Source organism: Seriola dumerili, unplaced genomic scaffold (assembly GCF_002260705.1).
Source record: "Seriola dumerili isolate Sdu_G_001 unplaced genomic scaffold, Sdu_1.0 BDQW01000219.1, whole genome shotgun sequence".
NCBI lineage: Eukaryota > Metazoa > Chordata > Actinopteri > Carangiformes > Carangidae > Seriola > Seriola dumerili.
Genome location: NW_019174474.1, coordinates 8,686,849 through 8,704,969, shown reverse-complemented (window position 1 = coordinate 8,704,969; position 18,121 = coordinate 8,686,849). Strand labels below are relative to the sequence as shown.

The 18,121-nt window shown below is 42.3% G+C and overlaps 1 protein-coding gene across 2 annotated transcripts in view; it reads right to left on the bottom strand.

The window, feature by feature from the left end:
• Positions 1–18,121, bottom strand: part of LOC111228549 (SLIT-ROBO Rho GTPase-activating protein 1-like) — an 80,776-nt gene that overhangs the window by 6,538 nt on the left and 56,117 nt on the right. The window contains exons 11-20 of one of the 2 annotated variants that reach the window (XM_022754510.1): positions 17,119–17,146; positions 15,469–15,574; positions 13,237–13,297; positions 12,365–12,442; positions 12,080–12,214; positions 9,917–10,022; positions 9,472–9,696; positions 8,057–8,136; positions 3,113–3,293; positions 966–1,103 (exon numbers count right to left, since the gene is read on the bottom strand). In XM_022754510.1, the coding sequence (XP_022610231.1) occupies positions 966–1,103; positions 3,113–3,293; positions 8,057–8,136; positions 9,472–9,696; positions 9,917–10,022; positions 12,080–12,214; positions 12,365–12,442; positions 13,237–13,297; positions 15,469–15,574; positions 17,119–17,146 (1,138 nt within the window). Of the gene's footprint in view, positions 1–965; positions 1,104–3,112; positions 3,294–8,056; positions 8,137–9,471; positions 9,697–9,916; positions 10,023–12,079; positions 12,215–12,364; positions 12,443–13,236; positions 13,298–14,727; positions 14,762–15,468; positions 15,575–17,118; positions 17,147–18,121 lie in introns of both variants that reach the window. The other variant, XM_022754511.1, reaches the window with a different exon arrangement.

The following is an 18,121-nucleotide window of genomic DNA, read 5'->3' as shown; positions in this document are numbered from 1 at the left end:
AAAATAATGTGGGAGAAGTTTATTCCTCCTCTGGCAATTAGGCTGAGAGAGGTGGGCTGAGGATACAGAATGACAGGAGGAGGCGGCATATGTTAAGGATCGGGTGTATAGTGTACAACTCTTTCCCTGCTTCTTTCATATTACAGGCAAACCAAAGAAATGCCATCAAACTGCACTCTTTGTGAGTTTGCATTGACGTATTTTCCACAACATATCATTTGCATGTATCTATGAGTCTCTCTGTATAAAGTTTGTCCATTCTTCAAGTATCTGAGTGTGTAGCTGTATTCACACCTGAAGCTCATTATGCGTCTTGGATGCTGCAACAATGAAGTTGCAGACATGCGGCTAGACTGTTGGGTGTTTTGGATTGACTCACTCTCATTAGATAAAGCCAATGTGAAGTTTAAGATGTGTTCTGGTCATACGGTACATGGGTGACTTCAGTGTGAGGAGGACTGACATTAATTAACACAGTGGGAAGCTTGTTAATCTCAGAAAAATGTGGCTTAATGGGTTTTGTAGTGTGTGAGTGTAGTATAGAAAAAAAAAAAAAAAAAACCCTAAATACAGATTTTTATAATGAAAACAGCTATTCTAGAAATACTACAAGACCCTTTATGAAGTTTGGTGAAATCTTGGCAATTTCTTGTCACGTATTGTGACATATTTACCTTTGGATATTCATGTCATTAAGTTCAACTTTCTTGACACAGTGCTGTTTATCTGTTTAGCAATAGTGTGCATCACTAATGCTAATCTTCCCTTTCCAAACAGACGGAGACATAAAACTCGTCAATACCAGAGGATTTCTCCTGGGAAGAAACCAGGTGTTTTATAAAGCAAATATTCAGACTTTTGTGAACTGTAAAGAAATAAGTTATGCCCATTGCAAGAACTGGTAAAGAGAGGCTTCAACATTGCAGTCCAGTATACTGCAGTTATAAAGCAGTTTGAAAACCAACCTGGTGATGTAGGCCTCAGAGATCCTGGTGTCAGTGGGCGAGCTGATGTCTTTTCCTGAGCATTTATCCTCTCCAGCGTGGCCGCTGCTGGCCTCGCTGTCAGCCTTCTGACTCAGAGTGTCTGAGAAGTTGTCATCTCTGGGACATAGAGACAGAGTGACTTTGAGACATAGAAAGAGCAAGAGGAAGTGACAGAAAAACCGACTCAAAAAAAAAGAAAAAAAAAAGAAAAAAAAAAAGGAAAAATCAGCAAATCAGTCGATCTTTTATATTTGCGCCATTCTCCGATGACAGGGTTTCATATCAGTTTCCTGCGTGTCAGCATGTCTCCCCCTCTCCCCCAAGGTCCAGAGAGTCAGATGATTCATATTCCTGGGCCTCTCAGTATTCTGGTGATGCACTGTGGTGGTGACACAGACACACACACACCCACCCACCCACCCACCCACCCACAAGCCAGCTGTATGGGTTTCAGCAAGGTGTGCGACTGGATACTGGGTACAATTGGTGTCTGTCAGGTGGCAGAGCTACTGAGCTGCACTGCTGCCTCTGATCATGTGCATTAGCCAATATAAAACACAGTGGACACACTTATTTATCCACATGAATGCACACAGACAGAGCTTCTCCAAAGCAGAGGCGGCAGTAAACAAAATTTACAGATAGTTCAAACACCCCGAAAGTCGAGTCTTGAGGGGAGACATCCTGTGTTGAAGTGGTCTGTCAGACGTCTCTCTGCATGCTTTATACTGAGCTCTTTTATGGGACACATGAAGATCGCAACCCTGTGTGCTCTTACACTCCTCACCCTGCTCTGTTTAAGTAGAGAGCAGGATGTTACTACACTCGTGGACAAACTGTACAGCTGTAAATTCCACTGCTCTTTCATTAACTAAGAAGACACCCCATCACCAGCGCCCCTCCTGGTGAATTATTGATAGAGGCACACTGACAGGACAACAAAAGGGGAAGGAGGAGAAGAGCAAAGAGGAGAAGGCAGTCAAAATGGCCATTTTGTCGGCCAGCTACTAAGTGATTGGAGTAATTTTGTTCGCGTCCTAACGAGACACTGAATCCAGTCCATAAGGCACCAACAGTCTCCATGGCAGAGTGTATGCCTGTTAGTGCTGAGAGTCAGAAACAGTGAAAGAAGGGCTGGTTAAGGACAGTGGAGACTGAGAACGCACCACAGCTGAGCGGGGACGACAGTGGTGGGCAGGGCAAACAAGGCTGAAGGTCCTCGAAGCATGACCCTACAGTCAACTGATGCCTGGTGGCCTCTTATACAGCAAAGTCAACACGGACAAGTTAGTTGTTTATCTCACAAGGATATCATGAGGGAGATCTAGAGGATTATTCTTTAAACCACAACTCTAATGTTCTGAGTGGAGCTGGCAGTAGTTTAGCTGCCTGAGGAAAAATTATTATGTAAGAGAGAAGAAAGTACGATTTCCTCAGTGCACCACCTGTATGATATTTTTTTTGCTTTAGAGCTACAGCATTATCACAACAGTATGATTTCTACTGATTTTTTTTTTCCAAAAATGTATTTGCTAAACCTTAAAGGAATAGTTCAACATTTTGGGGAAATATGCAGGGAACCTTCCCTGGTTGCCTGGCAACTGCTCCCTGCCTGGCACACAACTCCCTGTAAAACAACGATTTGTTGTTTTTACACGTTGTCTTGATTAAACAAACAAGAAATAGCATGTTAACTTGTGAACTTTAGAGGTGATGGTAGGTGGATTTTGTTATCTTTGAAAAGAGCCAAGCTAAACTAAGCTAAGCTAACCAGTTGTTAATTGTACCTTAATATTTAGCATACAGAGAGTGGCATCAACCTTCAGCAAGAAAGTGAATAAACACATTTCACAAATGTTTAACTATTCCTTTGCAACAGCCCACAGTAAGAGGTTAGGTCATTGGAGGTGATCTGACTGGAGTACTCACTGTGCATACAAGCTCTGTGTATGATCCCGTTTTTTTTTTTTGCTTGCATTTAAAATAAGAGAAAACACATCTTATATACAATTAAGACTGAGCTGTTTACAATACATATGTGTAACTTGTCAATATAGTTTTCTTTTCAATTGTAATATCAGATATATTTTCATAGACATACAGTATATACATAAGAAAAAACTCACATGTCTTGGACCACGATATACTGGTGTGGCACCAGGCCATCAATGCCATTGTGCCGTCCCTCCCACCAGTCTTCAGATGCTCGTTGATACAGCAGCAGGGAGGCGCCCTTCTTGAAGGACAACTCTCGGGAAGAGCGTCCGACATAGTCGAACTTGGCAATGGCTTCAATGGGCTCGCCCTCTGTCAATGGGAAGAGCATTGAACAGGTCAGGTGTGTCAGACAAGGCAAAGACATCATGAAGAGGCAGCTATTATTTTATGTGCAGACATTTTAATGATTGATACAAGTGATGCAGCATTATGAATAAAAAAACCTCAATCTCGATAGATAATACAATACATACACTTAAACACATGCTGGCTCTGAGGCGGGACAGTCTAATATTGGCATGTTTATACACGTGGATGCACACTTTTGTGCACATGGAGTTCAAAGTGTGCTAAGCCAGTTAGTTATTTCAGTTGTAGTCAATAGTAACCCAGCTCTACAACACCAGGCCAGGGCCACAACAAGCCCAGAGGAGCTTTAGCAGGATATTTATAGAAGCTGGTGAGAGGAGATCTATATGACTCAGGGGCATGTCAGTAGCTGTATGGATCCTTAGATTGAGTTGATAACTAGTCAATACCTGTACAAACAGCCCTGGATTAGTGACATGGGAAATAAACATGGGAGAGACCAGAAGTTATTACAAACAATACTAATTAGTGGTAGACTGAGCAGTTCAATTCATTTGTACTGATTTACTCTCTCCAAGTCCACAATTTTTTTTTTAATTACTGTCAATTAGTTTTATGTTGAAGAAAACATCTGCCGTTTCAACAACAGCTACAGTCGAATCTCCTATTCAAAAAGGTACAAGTCTCCGAGCCAATATGCATGCACTACAGCAACACAGGTCTAAAAATAGCTTCTTTATTCCTCCCTCACTCCTGCCCTCCTCCCATCTCACTTTAAGTCAGACAGGGGGTCCCTGGACAGACGTAGCCTCACCCTAACACAGCCTTTCTATATCAACAATGGTAGCTAAGAGTAAATGGCTGAAGCTTGTATCGCTCGTGAAAAGCCATCATGATATATCTTTCAGAGGAGCTTGAAAGTAATTCCCAAATGAGCAGGCGAGCCACGTGAGAGGGGAAATACAGCTGTGATTCTGAGCAGTGCGGAGGTTTCTTCATTTCTCTCAGTGTCCTTTTCAACCTCATCTATTTTTATTTTATTTTTTTTTCAACCTTTTAACTCGACAGCTTCCTTGCATCATTGGCTTGTCTGGATTGACAGGGTGGATGTAACGTGGCTCCAATGAAATGTGACAAGCAGGAATTTACTGTCTGAATTAATTGGGCTGCACTGCAGAGGACAAGGCTGTTAATAAAGTTGACGGCACCCTTATCAGTCAAGGGGGTTTCTCTTCATCTCTTTATTTTCTCCATCTCTTTCTCTCACTTCAACCTCTCCATCCATCCTCCTTTAGGTCTATAAATGTTTGTCAAACATCTCTGCCGAAGGCGCACGCACACACACAGCACTGCAGTGACGTGGCTGTGGCTGAAAGCAGCGGGTTATAAACTCAGATCTCACTGCGGTAAAGGATCCCCTCTGTCATGTTGTGCAATTATAACTGAGAATCACTTCAGACTCAACCACTCGAGGTTACACACACACACACACACACACACACACACACACACACACACACACACACACACACACACACACACACACACACACACGTGCATGCACACACTCTCACATTGTGAATAGAGTTAAAGAAATGTGAGAGCTGGAGGCCTGTGGTGTAAGAGATACGAACTGTCAGATGTCTTACACAAGCCACTGGAGCGGAGTCGCTGTGGATGTTGCTCTACATCCACATTCATACATAGGAATAGGGGAGAATAAGCCTGTTATGAAATATGGTTAGGATCAATACATCAGCAGAGGGTATAATTTTTTTTCTTCCTTTTTTCTATTCTATCTGCATTTTTCTCTGAAGACAAATATTAATCGTGGGTGCTTGCAGGAGACTCCATGCTGGGCTTGAAGAGATTAAAGTGGGTTAGACATGAATTTTTATACCCTCCCTGTACAGTAAACAGACTGCCCTTTAACATGTGCAAGCCAATATATACAGTATGCCTACTGGGGCACTTGACAACAAGGACATCCTGCTGTACTCCTGCAAAGTGATATATAATCAATGTGCCAGTTAGTTGACCTCTGACCTTGCAGTGAATTTACCAGCAGATAGAACATCAATGTATTGATGGTGTGCGAGAAGTGCCACTCTGAAAACAGACAGTTTATCTCGCTGCACGACAGCCGTGAGACTGTCATGTGCGTCAGCCCTGAGAAGAAATACGTTGGGACAATGTATGGCTCTATATAATCCAAGTTTGTGCCTCTCATTTAGTATTATTATTGTTGTTTTAATCAGGTGTGAAGACAAAATTATATGGATAACTGACATAAGATACATGGTAGGAGGGGTAATGTTACAGGTCTTATAAAGCGTATCCGCAGCTCGTGCCTCTCGGGTATTATTACATTCAAGTCACAGAGCTTAGCATCTGATTTTCTGAAAAATATAGCAGAAGGTCGTGTAATAAAACTTATCCTTGTTCTGAAGGTATGTCAAGGAAGCAAGAAGACTCCTCTAACCATATGGATAAAAAACATACTGTCTGCTGCAAGATAATTCCTAAGAAAATGACACATCTTTGCTCCTCAAAAAAAAATATTAACATAATATTTTCTATGAAAATATCACAACTGATAATAACATTTTTAATTTTGAGTCACCTTCACTGTGTTTGGATTGGGAAGCTGAGGTGAAACTTGGAATTGAAAGTTTAAAAATTGTTTTCATCCAGAAGGTGGAGAAAGTCCGAGTATTCTGAGTAAGCAATATTCAATCTTTTTTTTTTTTTTACAAACATCACAAGGCTATACTGTATATTTTCAGAAAACTGGATAGTTAGAAAATTGGATGGTTAGCTCTGTGACTCAGATGTAATGGTAATACATGAGAGGCCACAAACTGGGTACAGGCTTTATAAAACATCTAACACGATGTCATTTACACTTTGATAATCAGGCATCCACACATATGTCCCCCTCTTCATTTTTTCCCTCTAACACCTGATTAAAGCAACAATCGTAGCTTTACTTTCTGTGTGTGCTGTGTGTGTAAATCTGGCCAGTCCAGATCACCTATCAGAGCAAATGAGCCGTGACACACTGCAGGGGGCCATGCTGTTGAGACGATGAGATTTCCGGGCAGCTACTTAGACCAACACGTGGAATGATTTTTTACTCCTCTCTCTCTCTCTCTCTCTCTCTCTCCCTCCCTCTCTCTCTCTGTCTGCTGCTTACTTTGGTGGCAAAGAGGGCAAATGCACTTTGAGAAGAGAGAGGGGATAGTAAAAAAAATATATCCCCACTTTAGACTGCAAAAGTGAGTGCTGCTAACTTAAACAGGAAAAGAGGTTTGCTTTTGTGTCTGAAATCCAAATGAGGTCATGGGGATTTAAAAATAACTGATGACAATAACTTGACAAGACTCCACAGGGAGGGACTCAGCCAGTGCGGACATCCTCCCAGTCCGCTCAGAAAAGCTTTTGGAACTAAACCATGGTAGCAAGGGATTTCTGGAAAACATAATCTTCCGTTAATTACTCAAAGAGTTGATGGCTGACATCTGTGTTTTACAGTGGGAATCCTCACATGCAGAACTTTCCCCGTCTAATCAGATGTCCTCTTTAGTTACAGAGGACATTTAGATGACGACTTCAATTTGGAAGGAGAGTGATTAACAGCTGATGTAATGAGAGGAGATCAACCATATTTCCACGCTGTGTCTATGGAGACAGATGACGAATGATGACTGGGAGCCCCTAAAAATTGTCTCTGGGTGTGAAAAGGAGACAGGATTGGGGCAGTTGTTGTCACCATGGAAACAGGTTTGGGGAAGTCTGTTACCAAGGTAAGATATGAAGACTTGGCTCAGCTATAGGTTGATTCTTTTTTGCTCACATTGTCTACATCTGGACAGCTCTCTGTCATTTTTATCACTTTTTAATGAGCTGAACTTTTATCGTGTTTTTTCTGCTTTTCGCTGGAAGTTAAACAGCGACGCCTGATCCTGTCTGATATATTGGTTTCAGCTAACTCAGTCATTATTTGATTTGGACCACACCGACTGGTATCCATTTCATTTAAACAAAGGACCACATGTATGATCACACAGCTTGAGCGTATCCCACCCAGGTCAGAGAGACGTCTATCATTTCCTCCACTGTCTACATGAGCCTGGTGTTTTTTTTTAATTTCTTCATATTTCTCTTGGACACATGGAAATGTAGTTACGCTGAGAAAACACAGACCGTATAATTTTTGAAAAGCTATTAAAACCTGACACTCTTGACACACTCCATACAGTTGCTATTCTTTTACAAATTACTATAACAGATTTTTCACAAGGAAATGAAAAAGAAAAAACAAAAATCAAGGGAACTGAAAATTTTAACCCAAGGTTGTAAATCTCTCTCTCCCAAGGGGTCCAGTGGGTGCAGACCACCATGGAAATTTGTAAATGGGGACGTGGAGATGTCCCAAAGCCCCAAGGGAAAAGCAGCATTAGAATATGAATGGCTGTCCATCACCGAGAGCCCAGTTCCCTGGCCCTTCAAGGTTACTGCATTTAACAGGCTGAAAGGCAGGATTAGCTGCAGAGAGCTGGGGTTAACCCTCACAACGCCACGGACACGAGGGAAAGCTTGAGCCTGGACAAAGTATATAGACGGGACAGTACAGCATTTTACTTTAGATGTGTGTGTGTGTGTGTGTGTTATTTACATGTGTGTAAATGTGGCATATTCACACACATAAATATAGGTATTTGTGTGATTATGTATGCATGCATGTTTGTAAAGGCACTCACCGTCCTCGCTGGTGTGTGTCTCCGTCCCTCCCTCGTTGTCTACCTCCTCCAGGGCTCCATGCTCACTGTAGGGGCTCTCGCTGTTGAGACGCCATGAAAACCATCAGGGTCACATCCACAACAAGGGTGAAGGGTCAGGGGTTAAGGGACAGTATCAAAACAGGCGAAAGTTTCATTTCTTTTTCTTTTATTTCCTAAAAAAGACTCTAGTCAGAAGAGACACTAATTCAATTGATGAAAACAAGGTTTCTCCTCAAATCTCATTCCAGAGAAGACGACAAGGAAGGGAGGTCTTTACAATGAATATAACCTAGAGGAAGTTCAGACAACGGTCATTATCAGTATTCTGTGAGACGCTTAGATCCTCTATCTGTGGTTTGGGCCTCTTTTACTAAATGGTCTTCTTCTGGCATCGTGCTGAGAGAGCTGGCAGTAATGCCAAAAACACACACACACACACGCACGCACGCACGCACGCACACACATCTCCACAGATTACCCCTGCCAGGAAGTGAGTGTCTCCTCCCATGCTAACATGTCACTAGCTACCTCCTCTTCTGCAAGAAAGGGAGGCAGCCAAGACAACAAATCTCCCCAGGGCTCCATGAGCCTCCCTCGGGGGACACAGTCGTGCTCAGACAGGTGATTAGCTCTAGACTGGGATAAATCTTTGTCAGTATGTGGTGATGTGAGGGCAAAGAAAGGGACAAGCAGGGACAGATAAAGAGAGGGAGAAACAAGTGATAAGCCGTGCTTACAGATGTGGAGCTGGCAGAGAGCCTCAGGTTTGATCTGTCTGACTCCAGTGCATGCTGCAATTCACCTAATCATCCTCTCCCTGCCAGGTGACCTATTTCTTTTTCCTCCTGCTGTGATGATGGTGGTAATTAAAGTGATTGTTTCAGCCTGTCTCACCTAGAAAGCAGTCCACCATGTAAAGTCAGCCCTGAAACATGCTCTACCTTGTCATGTTCCTTAACCACAGACACCTAATTGGCGTGTGTAATTACTCATATCAACTCCAATGACATACTACTGACACAGCTGTAGCGCTGAGAGCGCATGCATACCTGCATGCTGAGTGAGTGCCTAACGAAGGAGGTCTGGCTGAGTGCCTTTGTTCCATTCACAGCAAAAAAAAACAAACAAAACAAAAAAAAAACAGAATGAGAAAACGACCGACGTTTATCTGACTCTCCAACCTACATGTCATTTAGGAAAGCAGTGCAGCTGCAAGAAGTGACCTCATCAGCTTTTCTTTATTTGCTTTTAATCCTGGATAACCTACAACTTGACCCTCAGACATGGGTGACCCAATAGCTACACTGTTCACTGTCAGTTGTGTAACCTCTTCTGAGAAGGTAACTGAAGCACAACCTGAAAAAAAGAACTTTATGTATTTTCTCATTCCTCACCAATAGTCTCCTCCGGCCATGCACTTCTCATATATGGGCCCGTCCAGTTCTTTGGCATCAGGGAAGATGGTCTCATGGTGGATGATGATGGTCTTGATGATCTCGTTGACGTGGGCCTGGCAGGAGACCTGGTCCTGGCTGTCTGGTGTGGGCATGAGCGTGGGGCCAAAGCATATGGCCAGGTTGTATGGGTCCATCATGTTCTCGTCGCTGTACTGGGACAAACTGAAGTGGGAAGGGGGAGGGCGGTGGGAAGCAAGGAAAGAGAGATGGGGACAAAGAGCCTGAATGAGAAAAGGACATAGCACTGGGGACAGTATTTCAGATCAAATCACGACTGACAGTAGTGGGTGCTCATAACCTAGGTTGACGTTTAGTTAAGCGGGATCAAACCTTGTAAAATAGAATAAAGGAAGGATTTACTGGTTAGCGTCTATAAACTTACTGGTTGAGGAAGGCGAAGAGGTAGCGCATGACGATGAGGACTGATCTGGGAATGGTGAGGAGGATCTTACGGATGTACAGTGCTCTGTCATACAGGTTCTCTATTCCTAGAGCAGCAAAAAATGACAGAGGGCATGATGTTAAAAAGGAAAATGCTGTGATACAAGTAAATATTGTTAAATGAATTAAGTAAGGGGTCCAGAGTCCATGTTTGTCCATTCACCCATTCACCTCTCAGATCAAATGCACTACCCTGCACAGCTGTTTATGAAAAAAAACCTTATTTATCTGATGGTGTCCACATATTGATTATCACCACACCGAGTCCCATGATATGAATACAAGAGCATATTGAAGCTTAGCCAATTACTTATCAGAATTACTGTGTGTCTCTGGGGGACCAGCAAAGAGCAGTGATAAGAGTGAGAGTGTGTGTGTGTGTGTGTGTGTGTGTGTGTGTGTGTGTGGAGGAGGCCACAGGAAATGTATTAACTCTGTGGTAGTGGCCTTCACCTCAGTCTGTGTTCTTCTGCTGACACCACAGAGGAAGAGAAAGAGGAGAAGGAAGTCAGCATTCTCTGTTAGCATCTGACAACAAGGACGACACATCGTTTTTCCTGCTTTGTTTTGTCCAAATCTCTTTTCTTTTTCAGTTTTTCCACTTGTTTTTCCTGCCTTGCAAAACTCAGAGCTGATTGCCTACAAGAGAGTGACTTCTTCGCAACAAACTTCATCACAGGATCACTGTCATATCTTTATACAGAGGCAAAACATTCTACCTCTTTCTCATATTTTTTTTTTTATCAAAATGCTTGAGGATGCCAACCTTGATGTCTTTCACTACTATCGCATTTGTTCTGCTGTGGCACTTGAGGCAGCCTTTTTTATTTAGCTGAGCTGGGGCTGTGCCGGCTGCTAAAAATAGTCTTGTCACCCTCCAGCCACTCTGTGCCATCTGGGATTTGAGCTTCTGGGATACTTGTGATGTATTTCATTTTTCATGAATACCTAACCAGGATTCTGGAAGCTCCTCAGGACTTCAGTAGCAAGACTTACTCCAATGAAAACATATACATCATCTACAAACACACGTGTAAGTACACCTGTGCAAAACATCCCTGCTGAAAATTTCGAGGTAAAAGCGATCAGGAGCTGCAGAACACTGCTGTGATGATTAAAAACACAGTCAACTGAGAGTGGTTAAAGGGAAACGTGATCTCGGAGCTGGTCGGAGCTGCTCCATATGGAATAAGCAGAGGGTATTTAATATGGAGCCTGCTGGGCATTCAGCCCGCACTGCAATCACTGGCATGTTAAACTGGGGAATGTAAACAGGGAATCCCCATCACTCATCCTGCATAAATGTGTAAAAGTACACCCAGGAAACAAACACAGACACACTTCACACACTCACAAGCACACAAAAGTGTGCATGAACAGAAAAACACACACAAACACGCTCAAAGCCGCAGAAGGCATTACAGCACACACGTTGTGTCCATGTGACTCTCGTTCTTTTCTGTGCATGTTCCATTGTTCTTTAACAGAGCTAAAAAGCACCCCCATGTCATGTCTTAAAAAGCCACACAAAGAGCTGACTGATCTGTGAACTGACCCAGTAACATGACAATGTGACTATTCTTGTGAGGACTTCAGTGTGGATTCAGCTCTGGACTCAAACGCTGCTCAGTTCTGTGGACATTTAACATTCCACCACCATCCTGTAAGCATGACCAGCTTTGTGCCACTTATGACAGATAATATCCCCCCAGCACTCAACCAAATACCACAGAGTAATACCACGGAGCAGTGTTCACACAGTGTCAAAACAAGACGCCGGAGCCATTCTGCTGATGAAAGAGCTGTGTGAGGAGCTTCATTTTGATGGATGATTTTTAAAAAATTTTGTTAAAAAAAAAAAAAAAAAAAAAAAACATCAGACAAAGTTTTGGGAAATGTACTTTCACAAGTGAAGCAAGCTGTGAGTTTTATTTTGACAGTGAGGATCCACATTCCATGTGAGTGAGAGGAACAGATATAACACTGAAGAAAAATTCATTGAATGATTTAAGCTAAAGATTTTAACAGAAACACTTTATTATTATGTCATAATCAAGACAAACAAAGAAAACAAAGAAGAGCACAAAAAGGTGTGTTTTCTTACTGATGCAGGAGAGCAGATCATTGAACCTCTCTTTGGGGAAAAGAGGGTTCTCCAGACCCCGGAAGTAAAGTTTGAGAACTCCAGCCACTGAGTTGATGTCATGATTGTTCTCATCATCTGTCAGAGGGTCGTTTCCTAAGGCACAGACAGGTCATCATGGACATCATTAACAATTTAAAACAAACAAGACTCAATGTGAAATACACCTAATTAACAACTACAACAACTTTACTGACTCAATATGGTTCAGCATAACATAATTATAATTATACATTTATCTTGTACCTCTCTCAAATGAATTCTTGATGTCATTGACTTCCAGCTGGGATCCAGATACACGGAATATTCCTTGATGTTGGAGGCCTGCACAGAGACAGACAAACAAAGAGGGTAAAGACGATGGAGAGAAAGAAGATGAGGAAAAGCTTCTTCATTTGGACCTAAAAGGCACATCCTGTTCTTTAAGCCCCTTCACTTTTCTAATTAAGGATAATTAATGAGTCAGGGAGACCGCAATCAAGCTTTACTAAAGTGTCTCTCAGCTGGGATTAGGACTTACTAAGGGGAGAGGTCAAGGGTCAGGAGGAACATAATTAGTCTGCTGTTCCTCCTTTTAGATTTCTCTCTGCACGTCTGCAGCTGGCTGCTCGATGAGATGCAGCACACGGCCCTGCAAACGCTCACTAGCGCTCACTACTGTCACATGTTCAATGCTTAGAGTTCACTTTCTTTCAGAATGACATTTCTGATCTGGTTTAAAACCAATATTCTAACTCATCATTTGTGCCGGGCTTGAGCTATCTGTCTGTCTCACGGTACATTATGTCTGCAAAGCAGGGTGGAAAAAGGCTGCACCGCTGTAAACAGGATGGAATCTGCATTTTCCCATGACTGCGACTGACTGAAGTGGAACAAACTTAAACCCCAACATGAAAAAAAAAGAAAAAGAAAAAAGGACACGCCCCAAACAATCAACGCCTGGAAATCACTCAAGTGTCACTTTTCACCAAAGTTAAATGGACCCAAAAATGAAGCAGGTTGGTTGGTTTATAAGAGGAATTCATCACATCAAATATAAATACAGTATATAACAATTTCATGATCACTTAACTGAAGTGACAAAATGTCTGTACACTGTACCATAACAACCAACTCACCATACAAATTTATGTAGCGAATACAGCTTTCGACCACACGGGGGATAGCTTGTCCAGAGTCCTTTGAAGGCAGAGTAAACAAAAACACCCAAATGTCAGATCATGTACTGTTTGCCCTTTTGTTACAAGCACAAGAGCTAGAGCCCGACCCATTCTGGATTCATGACAATGACATACAGTGAATATCAATAACTGAGAATGTTAAACAAAAATATGATATAATAGATTTGCTTAATTTTTTCTTTCTTTTTATCTTTTAACATTAAATACATAACAGTAAATTTAATTGTAATTAAATACATTCAATGACTATAAATAAACAAAAGCATCAAACAAAACTGCTGAAAAAGACACATATACATAAGAATTTCATTATTGCAGTTTACTGCTCTAAATTTCTTTTTTTTGCATATCTGCAAACATACACAGTTAGGCCATTTATATCTGTCATAATCCAGTGTGTGCTGATTATATGCAAATGCATCGGTCGGGTCTAACAGCAACTAGTCAATGTGATGTTAGATGTATAAAAACATGCAAACAGTGTAAGTGAAGTTTGGAGGATTACATACAAGGTGAGGGTTATTTTGTGAGAGCTGACTAAGACAGACTGAGTTGACTTCACCGGCTGCTCATGCCCAGTCTACTGTAATGATTATGAAATATCACTAAGTATAGAAAAAAATCACCGACAAGCTACAACAGCAAGCGTGCACAAAAATGCTGTCCAACACATTTCAATTGGCCTCCAGTGCTGCTAAATATACTTTGTCTTGTTATGCTAGCAATCAAGTGCACCCTGTGTTTAAATTAATGAGAGCTTATCTAAAGAGCCACACACTCGATATGGAGTTTGGTGCAGAATGAGATGAGGTGAGGGGAGATGAGAGGGAGCAGCACCGTCTCCTTCAGAGAAAACACATTCCTCTCACGCACTTAGACGTGCACTGTGCTCTTGTTCTGCCTCGGCGCCAGCTGCTCCTGTGGCTCAGTGCTGGACAGTGACTCAGTACATGCCTTTAATGATACAGTGGATCTGTTTACAGCCCTCAGGGGTATACGCATGGGTCCAAACACAGCGACCATGCCAAAATCGACTATCTATCGTTGGAGCTGTGAGGGTTGAGGCACAGGTCTGGGTGCAGCACGATTATGTAATTCTATCTCTCTGGAAATGTGAGACTGGGGGTTGACTGCTTAATACCAGACAAACTCAATTTTAATATTGGAAGTGGTTCATGCTGAGGATTTCCAAACACAATTCAAACTAAATATACAATTTTTCACAAAATCTTTAAGGAATCTTGATTGATCAGATTTTCTTCAATTCAGTCTGTCTGAGTTCACTCACATCATTTATCAGATTTATGAGATTATGAGATAACGACAAAACACAACATGGAGGTGAAAATGTTGTTAAGGCAGGACAGATAAAGGAAATGAGCGCAGGCAAGCAGCATGGGCCCCCCCAAGATGCTTCAAGGTGTCTACCTGATGTCGAGCGTGTGAGTTCCGTCGTCCACGGCTACAGAGAAAGGACGCAAGAGCCAGAGATGACAGAGGGAGAGGGAGAGGGAGAGAGAGAGAGAGAGAGAGAGAGAGAGAGAAAAGCAAGACCCAGATTAGGACCACAGCAGCTGCCCACCAAAGCCTTTACTAAGAGCGCACCCTCATTCCCCTCTGTGCTGGCATCAAACCCAAAAGAAAACAGTGAGAACTGGACAGGACCAGGTAGGGCTGGACGCGGCCACCAGTGAGAGGCAGTGAAGAAACTGGAGGAGGAGGAGGCAGCACGCCTTATCAGTCTGGCATCCGCTCCCCTGACTGCCATTTATTCTGCTGCTTTCACTGGCCTCTGCTCTCGCTCTGGCAGAGGAGGAGAGAATATCTCTGCCAGAGCGGCTCAGTGATGCCAGGTCAGCAGTGAGTCAGGGGAGCTGACGGAGACAAACATTTATCCCTCCAACTGCCATTCCTCTCCTCCTGCAGCCTTCCAAATCTATCAGTGCCACCCTTACATCTCAGATGCCGACTGCGAGAGCTCACTGACTCATGAGGAAGGTTTCCAGAATCCATCTTAGCACAAATATGTTGTTGTCTTTTTGTTGGTTAAAGATAAATCAAAGCTAAGATGCTTTGGGGGAACCCACCAAAATGGCCAGAAAGCCAGAGCAAGACAGAAAATAGAAAGGAGGAGGAGCGATGTCGAGCGGGCAAACTGATAATCAGTACCTTGATAAACGACTCCAAATTGCCATTAAATAACCTAACATTAAAAACAGAGCGGGGTCTAGCCCGCCGGGTGCCAGTGTGGGTTTTGAGTGGCCCATTTGGATGTCTAGAATACAAAGAATGCATTAGAATAAGTAAACAATGCAGTGCTCCTTTCAGAATGGTTCATCTCTGCGAACATATTCTTCAATAACCTCCATGTCCTTCAAAAACTTGAGCTGAAGTTGAGGCTGACTAATCTTTAAAATCCTCCGACTCAAGATGATGGACAGGTGAATGAGAGTATTTTCAGACACTGCTGAATTAATCTTTTCTTTATAATCCAGTCTTTTCTTTCTCCGTGAGATATCACAGGCCAGTAAAATATCAGACCCCGCTGGGAGCATCGTATGCGTCAGTATCCACCTCATGACAGGCCCTGCGGGAGATTGCCTCTCTTAGTTTGTGTGAATGTGTTTAAGACTTAATGCAGTTTGGCTTCTCGTGACCTGTAGGACTGAACTGAAAAGAGTCCAGGACTTTGGTCTCTTCTGCTGCTAAATCATAATGATAAAACTATCCAGCTGGAAAGGCCTGAAGATCACACCAACACAAAAGATGATGTCTTTGCAATATGAATAAAACTTTGCCAATATGCACACCGTCACTCCAGTGAGAATTCAGCAGATTTCCTAATAATATAAAAACAATGTTACTTTACTTTTGTTTGTATATCAACTAATCAATTAATGTAGAAATCATTCCAGCTCAAGAGATTTTTCCTTAAAAGTATAAAGTACTACATTTTAAGTGTACAAAGAAGATACATCTCAGAGTTTCTGTAATAACTGATAATATTGTCGGATGTTGTTCCCAATTCTAAAAGGACAAAATTCACAAAACATCAAAAAAATAAAAATAAAACTTCAACCTTGATTATTTTGATTATAAATATAACTATAAATTTCAGATGAAGAAAACTTAAATTACTTTTCTCTTCTTCGCTGACAGACCAATAATATCAAATGTAATTGAAATATAAAGCTTCTATACGGCTAAAATTAGCGACTAAAATTGTAAAAAAAAAAAAAAGTGCAAGCATTATTATAATTACAGTAATGTAGGTAAATTTAATAAGTTAATTCCATGCTTAAAAATGAATGAGGATGTGTTTTCAAAGATGCAAAAATTCAACTGACCCATCTGTCCCCATTCATTCCTCTTTTGTTGCACTTTTAACCTGAATCTAAAATATGTAAATTTTATGCAAATTCTTTCTCCTCTCCTCTCTCGCCTTCTGATTAGTTTGTTAGGTTAAACATTCTCCACTTTACAGACTCTGATCATCTTTAACAGCCTGACAGGCAGTGCTGCTGGGACTGTGAAGTACACTACCCCACGCCGCACGATACCAAACTGGGCTTAAAAACATGGAGAGCAGAACATCTGCTCAGTGCTCTCCAGGGGTTTTGGTTTTCTGAGTCCAACTACAGACTCCTCTGCGTTTATGGTCACAGAGGACTTCACATGAGAACGTCCTGAGGCGAAGTGTCCTCGCGTTGATGAGCTGCAACAAGAGTTCCTGTGACTGATGAAAGAAACGTGGACTGGATGTGTATCTTAAATATGCACAGGTCCTGAAGTGTGTGTCTGTGAGAGTGTGTGCTTTACCTTGTGGTCATGTAGTCAGCTCTGTGGCCTGCGGGTTACGAAAGAAAAGAGAGGAGATGTGAGGGGAAGTTAAATGTGTTGACATGCCAGGACCTGTCTCTGAGGTCCCTGCGGTGCATTGTGCGTACGCCTAGTGAAGCGTTTGGAGGTTGCCATCTGTCCACAACCGCTGGCCTCTTGAGCAGCACCAACAACACCAATACAGGGGCAACACTTTAGCTTCATTACAGTTACAGTACAAACAAACATCTACCAGGCACATGGTTATACAGTTTACAACTGACGCAGGCACACAGACACACTAATCATTATAGTAATTCACAGAGCTACAAGTTTGGACAAGCAAAGGAAGACTGAGCACAGAATAGCTTCCAAATGGTTTTGGAGAACAGGAGTATTTTCGTTTGCGGAGCCATCTGTTCCAATGAACAGGAACTGACCTGCCTGTGTGTCTGTGTGACTCACACTGCCTCAGCTCATTGACAACAATATGATTAAGGAGCATGTGGGAGAAGCAGGAGAGTTTTCTCTTCCTCATTAGCACACGGCTCCATTACTCATTACGCGGACAGTTTGACGGAGACCACCAGGACCGCTGGTTAGAACAATGACTGACAGATACTCTTTGGGTTGACGGTAGATTAGCTGATGCCTCAAGGAGATCCCACCAGTGTAGAACAAGAAAAGACCATCATAATGGCCACCACCCCTCTAATACATGGCAGTCTATTAAGTTGGGGGGGGTAAATCAGTCACTAAGACGGATAATACAAGTTCACAATCCCCCTCAGCTCTGGCTTGCCTGGCTAAAACCCAGATTACCATCTAGGAGCTTTGACTAGAGGAAAAAGCAGGCAAATAATGGGAAATTTGCCACAGAAAGGGGCTGAAATGGAGAAAATAAAAAGTAACTAATTTATTTGTGTTGGCTGTTTGGACACTGATTAGGGTTAACAATGTCCTCATTTTTGCTGACGGAGGACTGGTGGAAGTGAATTTGACA